Here is a 20,717-nt window from a genome sequence, read left to right as displayed (position 1 = left end):
GAAGCTCTGTCTGTGATAGCAGAGCTCTTTTTGGCTAAGCTCATGAGAAGACAGAAAAGTATTTGCCCTTTCTTTTGACAAGCTGTAGAGGATCCTGTTTTTCTCACAGTTTCTAAACAGAATAAATTTGCATGTTGTGATTTTTACATTTGTTGTCATTTGTTAGTGGAATCTGCAGTAATTCTGTTGTCATGCTGACACCGTGGGATCATGACAACATAGATGTCTGCCTTCACCTTACAAGCAGCAGAAGCTGTCAAGCATACATTTTTTCTTACTCCTGTACTGTGATAGTGGAAGAATCAGTACCTGCAAAATGGTTGGTAACTGTGGTCGTCTTGGTAATAGCGACTGGAAGAAGATTCCTGAAGTTGTTTACAAGCCTCATCCGAGATGTTAGTCACCGAGAGCAAAGAACTACCCTCTCACCACATTAAATTAGTTTTTAAAATTCTTTTGCATAATCTCATAATACATTATGTTGCTGTTACAGTACATTAGTGTTGTTTCTTGTATGTTGTTTCTTCTGGGAAACATCTTTGGGAAAGCTGCCGCCTCTGAGATTTGGAGGTCTTCTCAGATGTCCAGCTGACAGCAACAGGTTTTTAAACTCAGAGATTGTCTTTCACATATTTTACGCATACAAGGAAATGCATCAGATTTAATTGTAAACAGCTTGTGGACTCTGTGTGTATGTTTGGATAGGTTGCGTGTGTTCATATAAGAATAATGACTTGGGAACTACCTAGCTTACTATTTAAAGTTTTATGGTCATATTCTTGGCATTTGTTTTTCTGTGTTATTAATGAAAGTTTTAGCTATTAGCGGAAATATTTCTTGTAGAAGTATTCCATGGAAACTGTGCTAAGCTTCATGCTTTCAAAAGTGGGAAGTGAATGTGTGTGAACTATACACATGCACAAACTGTTAAACAAATGTGTGTAATCTAGCTACTGCTCTTTATTTAATATTTGCTATTGTATGATTGTTTTCAGCTGCTTATCGCTTCACATGTCTTTAACTTTTGCACTGAAGTTTTCCATGTTGGCTGCCTGCATTCCGGTATGGTTTATTTTAGCCAAAATGGCTCCACAGCTTCCAATAATGGGATTAATAAAAAGCATATTCTGCATTTGTGAAAAAGAAATACTCTGGCAAACTTTTCTTGAGAAACTTATGGCCCTCCCTTATTTAGAAATTTGGCAGAAATTTGGTTTTTGCTTCTTAACTTTCCAGTGCTAACAATAAATAATAGTGAAATGTTGCTTGTCTCACCTAGTGAAGCCACATCAAACTGATGCAGTGAAGAGCTCCGTTAAAAGCCCCAGAGGAGGTACATGGTTCTCCTGTCAGAGCAGTGTCAGAACAGAATTGTTAGCCACGATTGAGGCCATATGTTGAGGAGAAGGAGGAAAAGCACTATCAGACATGCATATTTCACTTGTGAAGGCATTTTTGCCCTGGACTATGAGAAAAACATAAATTATGTAAAATAAATGCTGTGCTGGGCAGTACTTGGAAGACAAGGTGAATGTGAAGAGGTCTGAGCTTCTGGGCTGCTGGACTCCGGGAACAGCAGAGCTTGGGTTGTCTGGAATTTAATGCGTATTCCCAAATAGGCTGAGGATGACATGATCGTTTTTAGGAACTTTATTTGAAATTTGTAATAATGTTCTCTGTACTATGTCCTCAAGCGCATAATTGGAGAAAGAAACATTTCATTATGCTTTTATCAACACGAGGCTTATATATGACTCCACTGTTTGAGGGTATTGGAGTCCATAAAGAAATTTTGCAAGTCTTATCAGACTCAAACTAGAAAGGCCACCTTTTTAGCTTTTGGTTATATTTCTTGATTGTGTGAGTATTAATTGTAGTTGCATTTCAGAAAAGTTAAAGAATGGTTTCTTAATTTTGTGAAAACAACTAACTGCATTCTCTTGAGTATGCAAGGATCTGGGTAGGAATAGAGGAAAAATTACATTTTATCAGGCCCGTCTTTTAGGTTATAAGTCACTACTAGCCAATTAGTACCCACTGTGTTATTGTCTCTATCATATACCCCTGACTCAATATCTAAAATGACCTTAGGTTTTCTAGCTATGTTGTATAGGATTTTTTATACTTAAAAAGGAGTTAATATTCTGGAGACTAAATGGAGAATATTAATTCCACACAACCATATTTAAGCAATCATTTATTTGCTGAGGTAGTTGGTTTTTAGAACTAATTAAATAAACGAATTATGTTCAAATAAGTTCTCTGAATAAATTTAAGTCTAAGTAATGTTTTTCACCATTTAAAAAAAAAAAAGTTATTTGCCTTTGATGGTCCAGCAAATCTGTATGTGCTTCCAGTCCCTTCTTGTCCACCTTTTGGGAAAAACACAACATGGTTAATGAGTTGGGATGCCATAAAATGTATATGCTTTAAGAAAAAAAACACATGGAAGAGTGCTGCCAGTCAGTATTTGTTAACAAAGTGAAGCATGATTTCAAAAACACTTCGTGTTCTTGATTTGCTTGAAATAGTTTGTTTACAGATTTAGCCCCAGATCTGACAGTTGCGCATCCCACATGAGTACACCAGAAGTGTGCAACATCACACTTAGGGAAAATGCAGGTAAAAGCATTGCAGTGTTGCTTCTGAAATGCTGTAGTCATCATGTGAGGGTTTGACCAGGTGCCTTGTGCTGTGTTACGGGTTGTGCTCCATATCTGGGTGGACGTCTTCAGGCTTCAGATATATCGAGTCTCCCCACGGATCCTTCCTGCTGTGAGCTGGGTGGAGTTTGGTGAGGGACCGGGTCTCACCTGCATTTCCCACCTGGATGTTGGTACCCAGGGAAGGCTCGCTAGTACAACTAGCTCCACCGGCCTCAAGAAAGTTGATGCGTATCCTCCAGGCAAAGTAGTGCCTTAGGGACTAAAACAAACCATCCCAGTTATGGACCTTTATACTGATACAGCTGTGTTACCACATTCGCTGGCACAGAGATTTAGTTTTAGAAGAGGGTTAGGATCACACCCTAAGGGACGTTACCGTACTGTGAAAGCTGCTGGTATCAGCGTGGCCTCTGCTGCCTGTCTGTATTTCTACATGTCTGTCTTCAAACCTCTCAAGTAACTGAATCCAGATCGCGTTCAGTGTTAGGTATTGGATAAAGATTTATGTAAGCTGTAAAGTATTTAAGTAGCCAGAGTAGGGTATGAAACACTGGAGTTCGCTTAAAAGCTCACCCAAGAGGTGAAATGCTCCCTTGTTTGCCAGCTGACACTTCCAGTGTTTGCTTAATTTCTAGTACCACTCTTCAGACTTCAGAGTCCCTGATTATAGTGAGGAAAATAGGAGCATCAAGCTTATGATGACTGATGGCTTCAGAGAAGAATTTTTCAACAGTTTTATTAATAATGGGCTCTTAAAGCACTATGGAAAATAAAATAACAGCAGTCCTATGAAAGAGACCCTGAGAACCACCACCACCATTATCATTCACAGAAAAAATCAAGTCTTGGTATAAGGAAATTTCTTTTTTCAAAACACCAAACTTGACTGCAATGAGCTGACACAGGCAGTACAGTAATAATGATAAACTTTATAAAGCCAAGTGTCTCTTATTAATGTGCTGCAAAGCACTCCAGAGATTCTCAGTTCTCAAATTAAGCTATAAAAGATAATAGAAGAGCTTATAAAGTTTCTGCACAGTGAATGATTTCATGGCAATGGCTTTGTTTGTTTTAATGATGTGAGCAGAGGGCATTTGCTTGACATCTTCAGCATTCCCAACAGGAATAGGTGCAGCAGTTACGTTTTACGGTTTCAGTGACATAATGGGGATGCTTTTTTTTTTGCAGATGTATCATGGTGTACTTTCTAAGTAAGTTATGAAGTTAAAAACTTCAATATGGAAACGGAATTGGAAGTTTACTGCTGCTGTGATTCAGCTGGTTGCAGAAATAAATACATTTGGATAATAGTTGGGGGCCATGACTATAGTGGCATCCATAATCTTAACGTACTTTTCCCTGGACAGAACGACTTTCATAAGTAGTGGTGTTTTGCTGATGAGCTCATCCGAGGAGTCAAGAATGGGTTGGAACTAGAGACAGTGACCTTCCTCCACCTTAGATGACCCTTATGCCTTCCCACAACCAAGAGCAAATGCTCTTTGACTGTGCTGTGGCTGAAGGACACCTTGCGCTGTCCCCACCCAGCCACCCAGCCTTAACTCCCAGGTGCATGCTTTCCTAAAAGGTGGGGCTTAGTAGAGAAGTAGTGAATTTTTCATCCAGCTAGCTGGAATAACAGAGAAAAGTCTGAATTTTGAAAGTTAGATTTGAGGTACCACTAATGTGTTTTAGTTTGAATGTGATGTGTTTACTTCCTGATATTTTTGGAGGTCTCCTACTTTTCATTCACTTTCATAATAAAATTGACGTATTAATCTCAGCAAAAGCATCTGGAGGAGGACTGCGTTGTATTGTGAGGTGAATTATTTTAGTGTAAATAAGTTTTCTCTTTAAGCAGAAAAATGTCTGCAATAATACCATGAAGTGCTCTAAAAGAGCATACATTGGTGGCACGGTTTGCATGCAGGGCTTTATACAAAGACATATACACACAAGAGTGTGTATACAAATACACAGGCAGTTTTCAGACACAGTGCCTGTATAGCAATGCTGAGAGGTCATTGCATGCTGCTATCATATAGAGTCTGCAAGAAAGCTCCTCTCTGAATTGGGAACAGGAATGTAGTTTTATTCATTAAGAGGCAGAAAGTAACATTTTTTTTTCTTTTTCCTGAAGTCACCACTTACTAGACTGTTCGTGGGCTTTGAACAGAAAGATTTTTCAGACTAGAAAAATATTTACGGCATTGCTTGCTTTTTTAATTTAGCAGATATTTCTGGTTTTTGAAGGAAAGACTAAAATAAAATGAAGAAACTATGTCCCTTTCTTCCTTGTAGGGGTGGAGGTTTATTCCAGCTGTGAGCACTACTAACTTCCCTATAAAATGCTCGGGCATTGCCCAACTGCTCTCGTGTGTTTCAATTAAAATTTGGCATTGTCAGTTCAGATTTGTTGTAAGTGCAGTTTGGTGATTTAGATTATGCAGCTGAGTAATGGAAGGCAAAGCATATGTGTGTGAAAAAGGCATTTAGTTGGAAACAGGAGTTGAACAGCATTCAGTTTTTGCTAATGCTGCTTTTAAGTTTGTGCTATTTAATAGTTTCCCAAAGTGATAGTGTTACCAAAAGAAAATAGCCCTCTAAGCTGGCATTTCTGATGTTTGCTTCTGTCCACAAGGTAAGTTTGTTTTGGTTATTTGTTAAAAATCCACATAGTTCTGTCTGAAAATGCATATTTGATTTTTTTTTTCCTTGTCTGTTCAGTGTGTTTTTAATAAAAATTCCCAGGGCCTCTTTTGAACTCTAAAATAAAGTCTAGAGCTTCAGTCTTGCTGTGAAGTCTCAACTGATAGAAATGAGTCCTATTTTGATGTATGACGTGATGTTACAGGAGCAAAACCTTTGACATTTTGTCGATCATTGAGTTTTAAAGTTGTGAAGATGTACATGCTTGAAAATGATCTATTACAAATTCTCTAATGTGTGCTGAATTAACATACCAGGGTTGATTGGTTTGGTTTTGTCATCATGCTAGGGAACAGGTTTTATACACTACTGTGGTTGGGTTTTCTTCATGTTATTTAAAACCAAAGAACACCAACAAACCCCAAACCACGAGTATTAAGCTAGAAGAGGTGAGAAAAGTCAGAAGAACGCCTAGGTATATCAGGATTAGTCTTGCTAGCTTATGCGTATACTGGGTAGCAACTTACACCTTCCAAAAAATTCGGCTCTGAAGAAAGTAAGTAATATTTTATTTGCTGTAAGAAGATAGAACTATATGCAGTTCCCCTGGATGTTTTCCCCTCAGTGACAGTAGCTCTTACTATTTGTCTGCTCTTCTGGAAGATAGGAGGGCAGGGCAGTACCCTGTGGGGCATGGGGTGTATATATGTCCCTCTGAGCTGAAGGTGGGATAATGCAGCCGTGTCTGCGCACCCGTTGCCGGGTAGAAGACTCCAGTTGCGGGTTCTGGAATGACCACCCTCCCTCAGAAAGGTTCTCTGACACCTTTGTCTTCCCTTAGGTCAGCGGTGGGAAGAAACACTGCATACCTTACAGAACACGAGCACCATTTGTAGGATAAGCATACAGCCCCGCAGATTTTGCATTTAAAAAGAATGCAAAGCGTAGATATTTAGTTTGATGGTAATTAACTTTGAACAGTGTACCAAAGTATTTGGCACATTTAGAAGTGTTTTAAAACCAAGGTCTCAGTTTGTTTCTGAGAAATTTTGTAGTTAACCCAGTTTCTGCTCTTGATGCATGAGTGACTGAGTAACATATGATGGACTGTGTTATATAAGATGCTCAAATTGTTGATCCAAAATTCTAGCTATTTAACTCTTCTGGGATCTTAGTGTTTCTTGTTTTATTTTTGTCCTGTTTTCTCTTTTCAGTATTTGAAGTGTTGATACGAAGCCCTTTTCTGCCAGGGCTGTTAGCAGAAAGAACTTATGTACGCCCATCTGCCTGTTCCTTGGGAATGGGAATGGGTTGCACTGTCAGGAGCTTTTAACTATGTGGTACGGATTAATACAGGTGGGATTTTTCCTGCTTTCCCCTCTGTTTCCTCTAAATAGGTTTGTGTCTTGCAGCAAGATATAGTGGAATAAGAGTCATCAGCATAAATTCATAGAATGGTTCCGGTTGTAAGGGACCTTAAAGATCATCTAGTTCCAACCCCCCCTGCCATGGGCAGGGACACCTTCCACTAGACCAGGTTGCTCAAAGCCTCGTCCAACCTGACCTTGAACACTTCCAGGGATGGGGCCTCCACAGCTTTCCTGGGCAAATTGTTCCAGTGCCTCACCACCCACAGAGTGAAATTTTTTTTCCTAATATCTATTCTAAATCTACTTTCTTCCAGTTTGAGGCCATTACCCCTTGTCCTATTATTATATGCCCTTGTAAAAAGCCCCTCTCCAGCTTTCCTGTAGGCTCCCTTCATTGGTTCCAGCTGCTTCCTCAACAGACAAACTGCATTTTTTTTGGATGAGCTTTGTCGTCTCTTGAATATTTTGAGAGGAAGACAGTCTCTCCCCTTTCGTGCGTCTTTCCCGCCCAGATGTTTGGTTCTTTACTGTGCTTTATTAATAAGTCCAATGCTTTCTTAGCTGTAGGGCTGTAATGCGGGAAGCAGATGCTCCTATTAGAAAACATTCCATGATATCGGAAGCTTAATTATCAGACACAAAGTCAGACTCTCTTTACATTTTCCACTTGTTTAAAAAGGATAAAAAAAGCCAAAAGTATTCTTTGTTTTTATGGTAAGACTGATGGTAGGTTAACAGCTGGGAAATACAAAGCTGCAACTCCATGGCTGAACAAGGGAGATAATGATTGTTCATCTTCAGAGATCATTATTTTCGTCTAATATGAGATTGCAGTGTTTCTGTTTGTAGCTGTGAAGCTTTAATTGCACTTCATAATCATTTATAAATTAACATCTGTGTAGGCCCTTCCTATAGGTATCTGTGTCTTCATTGGCAGAGGATTGCATGGGACGAGACTGGCAGGTAGGCCTGAAATCTTACACATGGAATCTTATGGGTATTTGAAAGTAATTGTTATGTTTGTGTGCTTAAAAGGACAATGTGAAACACAAAACAGTGCCAGAGGTCAGATTTCTGTAAATGCACAGATAGTAGTACAGGAAGAGAACAGGTGAATGGGATGTTTACCTCAGAGAAACAAAACAGCCCGATTTCCTTGCTAAAAATAACAATTTTTGAGTACTTTTGTCAAAAATCAAAGGGTATATTTTGTTTTCAGTTCATTTGTTAAAGAAGATGCTGTCAGTGTTGTGTCGCTAACACGATTCTACAGTTGTGTGCAGTTACATGCCTCAGTTGCATCTGGGCACTGTCTATGAGGATAGCAACAATGGTTTTAAAATATGACTAGGGTATATTAAAATATATCTGTTATTAAAAATTACTGGTAAAAAAATAGATAGGGTGCTAGATTTAAAAAAAAACACACACAAACCTGTTGTTCTTGGTGAGTTGTTTGGTTTTGCCGATTGGGATTAGAAATGCTTCGTGAATTACAGCTGAGGTGAGGCAGTCAAAATTGTGTTCTTCTGTCTGTGCTAAACAAGAACTTCTCAACTAGGGGAATTTCACAGATATAACCAATAACAACAGTACTTCTCATGCCTTTATGCAGTTTGTTTATGTAAAAAGCTGTCCTTCAAGGACAAGAAAAAATAGCCTCTTTGCTTTTGTATGTTGAGTAATGAGGAATTTGGGAGAATGAACTGTGTGGTTCTCTGGAAAATGAGATTTAGCTGATCACCTCAGGATACTGCTTCCCAGCTGTGCTCTCCCTTGAATTTTGTGAGCTATTTTGTGAATTGTTTTTCAACAATTTTTTTGAAGAAGGCCAGGCTTAAAGGAGAGTGTGTTTTGTTAGTATTGCCTGGAAATAAAGAATCACTGGCCTCTTACTTAGTTAAAAGGATTTCTTTGGCGTGATTTTACAATGCTAATAGAGTTGTTTTGGATATACTCACTCAAGAACAAAATCAAATTAATCTAAATACTGCTTTAGCTTTTTGTCTCTGATCTGTTTTACCAGTAACGCCTCTGTTCCGTTAGCATTTTATACATCTCCATAGGTAGAAGTTATATCCACTTTACTGATGGGATTGGAAGCCTGGAGAGATCAGGTAACATGCCCATAAAAACAAAGGCCAATCTCCCAAGTCCAAGAAAAATAGGAGAGATGCTAAACCATTATTTTGTTCTTTTTCTCATTTCCAGGTTGAAAGTTGGAGTATAGTTGTAGTTGTAACTAGGAATTGCTGTGACAATTACTTACGCCTCATTGACTGTGGGTCTTAAAAGTATGTACGTGTAAATGCTGAAGAAGCACTTTCTTCAGTGTTGTCTAGATTATTTGGTAATAAAGCAGAGTTCATTTTCCTTGGCCTGGCATGGGCAAAACCACCACGGACTCAGGTGAAACTTTTGCTTGGATATGGCTTCTGATACAGGCTGCGTATTAATCTAGTTGTTATCTAGTGTCATTCAGAGGATAAAATTCAAGTAGATGCCCTGGAAAGCAGAGCATCTGGAGACCATGTTAAGACAACAGTTTGGGTTTCTGGATGTTGCGCTGAGTTCAGAGCTCAGTCATAGTATAATGACAGAGATACAATTTAAGCAGGTTTTGTTAGATACTAGGCAAAGCAGAGACCTGGTATTAATGGACGCAAGCAGGGGGTTGGATCTCTATTGCTTCGTGTAGATTGTTGTAGTTTGGTGTGAAAATCAGAACTGGTAGAATATGGATCAGCAAACCTCAGGATTTTTCAGTCATCTAAAATCTGGTGCAGTTCTATAGAAGAAATTTTAGGTATTTGTTTTAACGAGATCCTTTCTGGATACAGTCATACATTTTTAAGTTTTCTATGGTATTGTAAGGAAAATGGATTTGTGCAGCACATGATCTATATAGATAGTGTAAAATCATTGCAAACCTTCTTTAGGTTAGAAGAGGCATATACACGTGACTGACTTTTTGCACTGACTGCAGCTGTATTGCAGTACCGTTGTCTCCTGCGCTGCTCACAGCAGCACTGGGAACACCCTGCAGCTGATGTGCCCGGTGCTGTCTACAGTTTCTTTAAACTGGGTTTTTCCTGTCTGGATGACATTCTGTTTGCATTTCTTTGTGCAGCATGCAGGTAATGTTGGCTACTGACACTGTAAATAAACCAGATGAATATTTGTGGCATGGCTTGATTTGCAGGAAACTAGAACTGGCTTTGTGTAGTAATGCGTATAAATTACTAGGGGGCCTTTCTCCTATGTTCCTTGCCCACCTGAACAGCTGCTGCTCACAATAGATGGACTTTCAAAGCACTGACTGATACAGCCTTCCAGAAAGTTATGAAATTCTTATCAGTGCTTCTTCAATTAATATGGTGGCAGTTCATGCTAATTCAATTGTATAGTTCATATTTTATTCTTTAGCAGAAGATTATTTTCTTTGGTCATGGCCCAGGTACATAGGATGCTAGGTCCTTCTTGAGAGTGGCTGAGCACCCTCACTTCCCAGTGACACACATAGCAAACCCAAGTGCTGAACAGACAGTAGTTTTATTCTCCAAGATAGTGGTCATGTTCTCCCAACAGCTTCCCTGCCCCTTGAGTATCTCTCCAGCATCAGTTCATTTTTCATTATAGTTAGCACAGGTTCACTGTTCTCTTTTGCATTTTGCATTTGCCAAAATGTGCATTGCGTTGTGCTTTTTCATTCATACCAAGTGTTTTGACAGAAGTTGGAATAATGCTGGATAACTCCTATTAATCTCTGAGTTTTCAGATTCCCCGTATACAGTTACTTCCGCAGTCCCCAATACATTTCAGTGGGAGGACTGCACCATTCTGTGTCCATACGCTGCTTGAGATTTTCATGTGGGAGATGCTGTCTTCTGCATTTCCGTTCCAGAACAATCAGAGCGCAGATGTTTCTGCCTTCAGAAGTGAAGTGCAGCTTGGCTGGATCCACACAGCCTGCTTTTTATGAGCGAAGTAGGTATGTGTGTCTGTATCTTCATTGTGTATATTAGGACTTTTGGCTGCTTTAACCAATTCAGTGGGAGAGGTTGGTTTTGGCTGTGCACCCTTTCCCTGGTGGATGCGATGCCCTCACCCAAAAGGTGCTGTTGGTGCCGGGTCTCCTAGGGATGGGCATGGTTGACATAACCTTCATTAGCTGCAGGAAAGGAGCACTGCCCATTTGCTTCTCTTATGCAGGGTTTGTCAGCAGAGATGTCCATATGCTCCTATTATACCTAAAAACCTAGATAAAGATAAAGAAATTGGAAAGCTTGTGTTGGCTGGTGAAAACTAGGAAATGCATGATGTGGACTTGGAAAAAGGAGCTCTTGTAAACAACATACATTGCTTGTGTCTGTGTGGTGGGTTCTTGAGATGAGGTGAAAGGAAGCCAGAAGAAACATTTTGTTGAAGCAGCAACGAGTTTCTGTGGGAGAGGAGGAGGAGAGAAACCTGTCTCAGCTTGTGCTCAGCTCCACGTTGGTATGTTCTTAACAGCAGATTGGCAGTGGCCATGTTGTGTTCTCCTAAGGTGTTTCCTCCCTGCTCGCGCATCCTACGTGGCACAGCAAGAGTTAAACCAGTACCTTCCCTGTCCTACTGCTCCTTATCTGGGTGGTCAGGTTCTGCAGCTGTGACTCACAACCACAGTTTTGCAGGGATGCTAAATGCCCTTTGGAGCGTAGCTGGATGTTGGATACTCATAATCTTGAAGTATTCAGAATCCCCTGGGTTTCTGGCAACTGCTCATTTCTCATACAAGTCACGGAAACACCAGTCGAAAACTTGTGATCTTTTCTCCAATCTGCTCAGTGTAATTTTTGCTTTTACCATCCTTCTGCAAATTCAAATACTGACCCTGTGTTGCTTTGGGAAAAGATTAATTGAGACTGGATTCTGCTCTTACTTACCTTTTCGTTATTTTGGCAAATAAAATTCAGAGCTCAGTTTGTTCTCTGACTGGTCAGGTTCATAGAGCAGCATGATTAATGATTTCTCTTGACAACTTCTGGTAATTATAGTTTTATTAATGTCCAAAAATAAACAATGCGATCTTCTCATTTGCCCTGTATAACACAGCTTGTACAGTTTCTCCCAATAATTATCTCATCCAAACCAAATAGCTTGTCACAGAGATCTTAGTAAACTTTTCCACTGGGGTTTTACTGCATTCTGTCAGCACAGGTATGGGAAAATGTATGGCTCTTTAGTTTGTTCGTAGTGATAGAAAATAGAGGATCTAAATTAATTATTTCACTTAACAAGATTAATGGAAGGAAATGTGGCATGCTCTTTTGTGTTATCAGTTATTTATAGGATTTCTTCAAGTGAAATACTCCTTGCTATCTGATTACCAAAGGCATGAAGGTACTAAACAGACCGATTTTTATATAATTGTTTCAGTTTGTTGCTTCGCTCCAAAAGAAAATAAACAAATAGGAGGAGGAGGAGGAGAAAATTCTGTACTGAAATATTCATCCTTGTTCTTTTACACTTGGCCTTGTCAGTAGTGTTTTTTGCAGCGTGTGCTGGCATTGGGGTTTGGGATATATTTTGCTTTATAGAGCATTTTCTTAACAGGCTAGAAAAAAAAAAAGATGCTTGGTTTTGGCAATATGCCCTCTTCTCAAGACCCGTTTCCTGCTTCAACTAATGGAGAAAGACCACACCTCACTTCGTTTGTCCTCTGTTTGCCCCAGTTCAGGGAGTGCTGTAACAAAAAGGAAGGGAAACGAACCTTGGACACTATTCCTAAACAAGCTGAAGAGTATCTGAAAGAATCTGTAGGAATATAAATATGTATAACATAACATAACATAGAAACTCATTTTGTAGGTCACTGAAATGCACCAAGAAAGGGAATACAGCAGCTGTTTAAAAAGTCAAAACTGACCTATACAAATACTGAAGATAGAAAGTGAAAACAAATGATGTATATGTGTGTGTGAGAAAGATACTATTAGATAAACACATTTTAAACATCTGGGTTTCAGTTTGATTTGTGTATGGTCTCCTGTGAAAGTTGCCTTGAGTTTTTTAAGTGGTCTTTGAGTTATGGAGCATAGCATTTCCCAAGAATGAGCATTCACTTAGCACTGGTGCAATGGTATCTTGGAAGGAAGACAAATTACAGACCGAAGTAAATAAAATAAATGAGGATTGCACAGTAAAATGCAGGCCTTACCATCTAAAAAAGAGTAGGTATAACTGGTAAATATTAAGTCTCTATAAGAAGCAAAACCAAAGCTTGGAAAACTTAGTGAATCCAAAAGGGGATGGAGAGGTGAGCTATATGTGTGCACATATGCTTCATTTTAAATTGCTTTAGCAAACTTTAAAAGATATTTTTACAAACAGGGTTTTGTAAAAACAAAACGTTGGAAGTGTTTTTCCAGCCAGAAACTTCTTAAATATATATCCAAGTCTATGCTGCTTTAACCTATCAGAAGTACAGACCTTACTTCAGTGATGCATTTAAGCATGTGGATAGTTCAGTACTTGTCCTGGCTTCAGTCAGAGTACTTTTTTCCTTGAATTTGGAGGCACACTTAAATCTCCTGTTGAGCTGGAGTCGTGCTGCCGGCTCGGCCAGCGTTGCTTCTGTCCTGCTTTTAGCCACAGAGTGGGTCGGTGCCGGCGGCAGCCGAGCTCCCGCTGGGGGTCTCTCCCTGTTTGGCAGCTGCTTTCTACAGGGAGCGCAGCGAGGGCAGGGCAGGTTAGCTCAGCCTCTCTGCCCTTTTATGCTGCTTTTACCTGAAAGCTAGAAATTCAAGCAGCGAGTCCTCCCTTGATGAAATTAAATTAAACCACGGCTCAGAAGCTGTTCAGTATCTTGCTTGAAAATGTAAACGTGTGGGCTTACTCTACAGATACTCCTGTTAGGAAAATTGTTAAACCCCTTAGTGAAACGCCGTCCTTTAGCATGTCTTGTGCCAAGGGCTATCACAGGAAACGCTTCCCGTGGCCGTAGCCCTTCTGAAAACACATCCAGTGAGTTCCTAATGCCTGTGTGGGAACCAACAGTGTGTGGCCAGAGAAACTGACTGTATATAGTGAAAGGAAACGGAAAAAAAAACCAACCAAAGAACCCAAGCTGCAGCATTTACACGTCAACCAGAACTCTTGCGTTTTTCAAGACATTACAGAGATACCAGTCTTGGAAAAAGCAGTATTTCACTTCTTTCAGTGCAAGTTCCTCCAGGCTTGGTTTTGACTGATGATTGCACAATACTTCATAAAATGTAGATGTTATTGCAGGATTTAATGGCACTTATTTGCTACTTTTCTCTCTCAGATTCTTTTTTACAGTGGCCCTTTAATACTGCATCTTCAAATGTTTAGAAAAGAGGAATAGCAGGTTGACCAGCTAAATATACCATGAGAACATGTAACTCACATAAGGTGTTAAATAGTCAAAATATTTTCTGTTTGCAATTTGTGTGAGGTTCAGATGGTGGTGTCTTTCCCGGGACCAAATCTGAGAAAAGTGAAGAGGATGCAAATAAATAGATTTGATTTTTCTGTAGATATTCAATCACATAAGCGCAGCCAAAAATCCTTATAGCACAGCTACATATTTATAAAACACAATGTTTTGCTTTGGTTTGCTTCTGAGACTCATGTACCACTGCAACAGATGAATGAAAGCAGAAGTGAAAGCACTGTTCCTGTGGCAATTGGAAAGGAAGTAACAAAGGGAGCAAGGAGGCAATCTCTGGTCTCTTGAGTCTAGGTTTTCTCTTTGCCATCTGATCAGTATAATGGAGCATGTTCCCACTGGGGTCTCTGCAAGTTGTGAAAACTAATAGTTACATTGAAGATCACATCTTATCGTAGTTCTATTACTATGGTTTACTTTCCTCTCTCTTTTTCAGACGTGTATTTTCACTTTTTGGTCCTTTAAGCAGGTTGGTTTAACATTTCTGCACCCCATTGGTATAAAAGGATAAACACACAGCTTCACTGGAGTTGACTGAGCCACACCGAAATGTGTCAGCAAGGTCCCGACCGATTCTGTGCGTGCAAACATGCTGGTCTGTTAGAAAACAAACACAAAGCATCTCTCTTTAAACATCCGTTCAGCTTTAATGAAAAATTTCTTGATAATGTAAAGTATAATAGAAAGGTCATAGCTCTACATGCTGTTAAAAATTGAATTTGCCGTTTTCCTGATTTGCTGTGGTATTGACTGGGCTGCTTAGTCGTCTTCATCTGGACACATTCAAAATCTCAGAGACCTGAAATTGTCGTGCAAATGTAACTGATGAAAGGTCTGCCTGTTGAAAATACTCATTAAATAGCCTGCTTAGCCATCAGCGTGAAGCCTTTTATAAGTACCAAACTTGGTTTTGAGTTGTGAAGAAGCCCAGCAAGCGCTGAGCACTGCACGGGCTTGCCCCAGCAGCCTGCTCCATCTTCTTACTCACGTCCTGCCAGCCACCTCCGGGTTCATTATCTGCCAAGGGAGAGAAGAGTGTTCTTGCAGTGATAGAAAATGCTCACTTAGGGCAATCTAGAGATATCAGTATCTTCTTTCACTCGAGGCCTTAAGGGAGGACTTAAACCTGATGCAGTGCACTATGTTTTAAATTTTAAGGTCTGAATGAACTCTGTAAGTGTTTCAATGTCCTATAATGTTGTTAAAATTACATCTTTCTATCTGAAGAAGCAGTGGTTGCTCAAAGTAGAGTTTCCTCACTGTTGGGTTCTTAACTAGTTTAGCAGAAATGTTGAAGACGTGGAAAATAACTCTTAATGAAAAGTTAGTTTTCAAGACAGCAAATGTATTTTATTATTTTAAGAATCAGAAGTATATGATATCTAATACAAAGATGTAACAACAGGAGAATTTCCCTGGATGCTAAGGTGTTAGCGAACATCTCTTGAGCATCTCTAAGATGAGGAGAAAAATTAAAAATGCCGCCATCAAAATTGTGGATTGATAAAGCAAAATCAAAAGTTGTAAGGCTGAAAATGTGAATGCAAATATGGACCTGTTCTTATAAATATGAAAGAAACTCAGGCCTCTAGAGAACAAGCTTGGGAAATGAGTGCAGCATCCATCTGTAGTCATTATAGAATAGTTAGCCCAATGTTAAGAGCCAAAAGAAATATGTGCTGCGCTGTGTGTATATTATACTTGCTCAGTTGTATGGTTTTTAGAATAAAATAACCTCATATGAAATGGTTATTAGTTGTATAGAGCACTTCGAAAGGCTGAAAAAGCATCTTGAGCTGAAATTCAGGACTAATAGCATTTTAAACACTATTCAGAAATTTTTTATGCAGCTTCTTCTGATAGTTACTACATGTAAAAGCATTGTTTTTGTGTTTTTTTTTTTTCTTAATTTCTACTTCCTCCTCTATTAAGTTGAGATGTTTGGGTAAGAAATGGGGAAAACATCTTAAATCTGTTCTGTAACCATATCTGATTTGAATGCAAATTACTGGATTTGAATACAACTAACTAATCAGTCAGTCCTGTGCTGTGTTTTGAGACAAAAAATGTGTGTTCTTCAGTAATATCGGTGTAACAAAATTGGGGGGGAAAAGCAGCAACATCATTAAGATAGAAAATTTGTCTTTGTTAGCGGCTGGCTTTCATTCAGCGTGTTTCGAGGAAAACCGCATTCATCAGGTGTTAGGCTCACTTGGTTGTGGTGACACACCTAAAAGTTTCTTTTTGTCCCCCAAGAAAGGGCCTTAATGAAGCCCTTGAGGGCTGGCTGGCTGTGCGCTCCGCGGTACCTGTGGAGCAGAAAGTGCTCCACAGAGCGTGAGAATCTTCTCTGCAGTTTTGGACCATCTGGGATATTCAGCCTTATGCTTCAGGATTGACTATTCTCTAGGTCTTGCAGGTTAGTGTAAAGGGTGAAGTGGGGCTGGGAAGCGGATGGTAGGTTATTCATCCCTGCCCGGTCTTGCGCTGGGACTGACAGTGACACTTGCACCCTCTGATATGGGCTGATCCAGTAGATGGACCTCAGGTCCGATCCAGTACTGCAAGCCCCGGCTAGACTCATTAGCTGAAATCCATTAGTAGATCATCAGATCATCACAGACGTAGTTTCAACCTGCCTGTGCCACTGAATTGGGGGATAGCGAGCCAAGCATTACAGCATGAAGGAGCAGCATGGCTGGGGAGTGAGCAGGTTCTCCTCCCAAGTCCTCTTTTCTTTTTTCCTTTTTTTCTAAAATAATCTTCTCCCTAAACACATACCTGTCTGCGGTTCTCCTTCACCCCATAAAAGTAAACGTATACTGTTTTTTCAAAGCTGAACGTGCTGCAGCTCTAGTTTTCAGTGAATTGCAGATATCCAGGCTATACAAAAGTAGTAGGATCAAGAAAAACTTAACCACCTTTCTCTTGTATTAACCACCTTTCTGCCTGTGGGAATTTTTAACGTTACCAAATGTCTGAAGACATCTGAGTTGCGTCATCTGTGTTACAATTGAGATTTTAAACAGATAATCGACAGCACAGACGCACGAAGGTTTTTAATCTCAGAAGACTTAGAATGGCATATATAGTGTTGGCAGACAGCGCTCTCTCTTCCTGCTCCAGAAAAGAAGGGAAGCAGCTATATGAAATGCTAATAATCTCGCTGTGGTTTTGAATAGACTAGACTTGAGAGCCTTGAGTATTTTTCCTTTTCCCTTTTAACTGCAATTTTGTTATTGTATTGCTGCCCCCATCTCTGCTAAATATGGCTTTTGAAATGTAAATCATATCATGTTCTCAGAGATGCATATGACACCCTCAGCACTGTTCCTCTTTGCACTTCAAAGAGCTGTGTGGTCACACTTTGCATCTCAGCAAAATCGCAATATTTGCCTTCTGAAGATCTCCTTTAATGTGTACAATCAATCCCTGATAATGTGTTTTGGGTTTTTGTTCCCTGGAGTCTGTTAATTTTAATGTTGCTACAGGTCATCAGGAAACATAATCTCTTCTTTTTTAATTTCTCAGTGAGCGTGCCTGAGGGGAGAGGAACAGAAGAGAGGAGAGACAATTGAACATCACCATTGGCCGAGACCTGAAAAAATGGTGCTGGATGAACAGAGAATTAGGACTTAATTGTAAAAGGGAAATAAAGTCTTGGCAGGCGATTTGCTTCATTTCTGCATTCATCATGGCCCAAATCCTCTGGCTGGCTGGTTGATGGGACTGTCCGACGCTTCTTACTTGGATTCAGTGCAGATCCCCTCTGCCTACAGATCAAAAGACCTGGGATCAGGTGGAACTGGATGGTGCCAAATACAGGGATGGAAAGAGAAATGGACTCTGGCGAGCTAAGATGGAAGTGACTTGACATCTCCAAGCTCAGCAGTTGTCTCCAGTAAGGACAGGTTAAGACGGGAATCTCAAGCTTCGCTGGGAGAGCAGTATGCAGGAAGCTGGTTTTCAGGCCACAAATGCTTTCACAGGTAAGGACTTCTGTTCTAGTTCAGCTCCTAGTTTTGGGATGGTTTACTGGAGTTTAGAAAATAAATTGAATAGGTCCTGGCTGTCGTTAGTGCCTTATAGTACTTTCAGTTTAAATAATATTTTAAAACAGTTCACTTGAGGAACAGTTCAACACTAGTATTAATAGTGAGTAACACAGTTATCTGTATTTCAGGCCCTCTGAAACGGATGGCCACAAGCCTTAGGGAAGGTGCATCTCAGCTTTCCTCATTAAAGTACTCATTAACAGCTTAACAATGAGTGGCCTCCTGTGTCAGTATAAAATGTAATCTGTTAAATTGCTCTTATGTTCAACACGGGAGTTTGGCGAGGGCACAGGATGGACACGGTTCATATCAAGAGGCTTCTCAGAAACATGTCAGACGGACCACATCTCTGGGCAGAACTTGCCAGGTACCTTCGCCTGGTACTCTCTTCTGCCCTGCACCATTCACATGCTGCAGTGCTTGAACTGGCAAGACCAGAGGGTTTAAACGGTAACTGTTTCACCTGAGTCCAGTGTATTTCCCTGTAGATATACTGAAAATAATGTAATGAGAAAGGGGATGCCAAGGTGGTGTGTCTCTCCAAGGAAAGCTCCCTCTAGTGTAAAGTCCACTGGAGTTCATTCAGTGCTTTCCCTGTCTGGACTGGTTTCTGATTTGAGAGGTGAGAGAAGGAAATGGGGATCAGAAGATCCTGCTGCCTTGTTTCCACATCTGCTGGCCAGCTGAGACCCTGGGAGAAATAGGTAGAAAATCAACTGGGTATTCCCCTTGCTTTAGTAGATCTAGGTCATGAATTAGTACCACATTGAAAGTGATGTGCAAGATGTTTATTTTTCCAATTTAAAATTTTTGCCATAAGAAGTAGTTTACTGGTTTAGGGGTTGTATGTACAGGAAGATAACTTTCTGTATCAGGCTGCTTTACCCTGGACTTCTTGCTGTTCGGAGCTCTTCCCAGGAAGGAACAGCAAAACTGTTCATTTCCCTGTGGACAGGCTCCCACTTTGTCCTTTTCCAAAGCAGATCCACCCTCACAGATACTGGTCCCATCTTTCTGGCTGCAGTGGGCTGGCAGCTCTGTGTCCAGCTGTCTGTACCAGTGTGTCACTTTGGCCTGGTGTTGCAGTTCTGAACTGTCTTTGTTGCCTTGTGTTGCTTTGATTTACCACACTGTTTCCGTGCGTGTCAGAGACACGTCTTCAAGGAGAGGAAACGGAAAGCTTTGTTCCACATGTGGTCCAGTGCTGATGGGAGATGTGAAGTCTGGGACCACTGCAGGGCCCTCCTGCCTCTGCCTGGCACGCTCCTACAGCTCCCCGCTGATGTTCTTGTTCTGTTTGTGCATCTTCCTCCTCGCTGCTCTCTGCCAGCTCTCAGCTCGTTCCTAGGAGTTTTTGCCACTCCTTTGCTCTCCACCAAAATTCCTGTGTGGATATCTGTTCTCTTCCTTGCCTGCCCTGCCTTCTGTGGCTCTTTCCTTTGCTGAAAACCTTATTACCTTTAGCACCCTTGCGACATCATATTGTTTTCTTTCCAGCTTTACACTCTTCTGCCACAGTATTCGCTATCCCTTAGCTCCCACAAGGGTAGGGGTTGTTGGCACTGTGATCAGGGTACTTGGGCAGCAGGGTGTCAAAAAGCTGGTAACCTCGTGACTGCTGCTGGGTGGAAAAGACCTGGCAAATAAAGCTGCATAAAATTCAGGGAGATGAAGCTGGGGTCCCTGGAGGCCCAGAACAACAGTCAGATTGTGGTGACAGCCCAGCAGATTCAGACCTATTCTGGAGACTTTAACAACGTGAGGGTTTCTTGGTCTCTCATAAGAAATTATTATATTATTTTGGAGTTCCCCTCGGGTAAAGGTGTTAATAAACATTTTCAAATCTTGGTAGCTGTACTAAAGAATTATTAAACATTGAGTTAAGTTGCAGCATATGTTCAGGAGACTTGTAAAGGAAATGGGCAGGAGACTTGTACAGGAAACATGTTGAAATATCATTGCTTTATATGAGGAGAAGGCAGGGACTTCTGTTTCTTCCAACTTGTAACAAATTGATATCCATATTTGCTTTTTGGAGATCTTTCTTGTTCCTTGTTAGACTTATATAATGCATTCATCTGTAAACAGGGGGTGGGTATGTATTTCTTAGCGAAATTCATTGGACTGTGTTACGCTAATTTAAGAGTTGCAATAACAGTGTAATGGCAGGTGCATACGGTTGCTCCTCTGATCCTTGCTATACTGCTCCTTTTGTTTTATTGGAATGCCAGTTCAGCTATAGGAAAAAACAGTAGCTGCTACCGGTGGAGGGGGCATGACCACATGCAGAAGGGAGCTAATTTGTACAGAAAAAGCTTTGATATCTGAAACCTGTGCAGTGTCAACACTGAATCTAGCCATGCTAAGTGATTGCAGCTATTGCAACAATCACAGTAATCGTTTCAATTTACAACTGAACAGAATGCTGGCAAAAGAAGCCTGGGAGGATGATGCCTCTGTGTAACCACATTCAGAGTACTTCATAAACCTCCTTTCCACCTTCCTAATCACTGTGACCTGGAAA

General features: G+C 40.5%; 1 protein-coding gene across 1 annotated transcript in view; it reads left to right on the top strand.

Moving 5' to 3' along the window:
- LDLRAD4 (low density lipoprotein receptor class A domain containing 4) overlaps nucleotides 1-20,717 on the top strand; it is a 294,512-nt gene that overhangs the window by 88,047 nt on the left and 185,748 nt on the right. The window contains exon 3 of the mRNA XM_082479515.1: nucleotides 17,670-18,127. Coding sequence (XP_082335641.1) covers nucleotides 18,088-18,127 — 40 coding nt within the window. The 5' untranslated portion in view covers nucleotides 17,670-18,087. The remainder of the gene's footprint in view (nucleotides 1-17,669; nucleotides 18,128-20,717) is intronic.

The sequence above is a fragment of the Vanellus vanellus genome (genome assembly GCF_965231255.1).
Source record: "Vanellus vanellus genome assembly, chromosome: 2".
Lineage (NCBI taxonomy): Eukaryota > Metazoa > Chordata > Aves > Charadriiformes > Charadriidae > Vanellus > Vanellus vanellus.
Note: the sequence above shows the minus strand (reverse complement) of the source record. Positions and strands in the feature narration are given on the sequence as shown.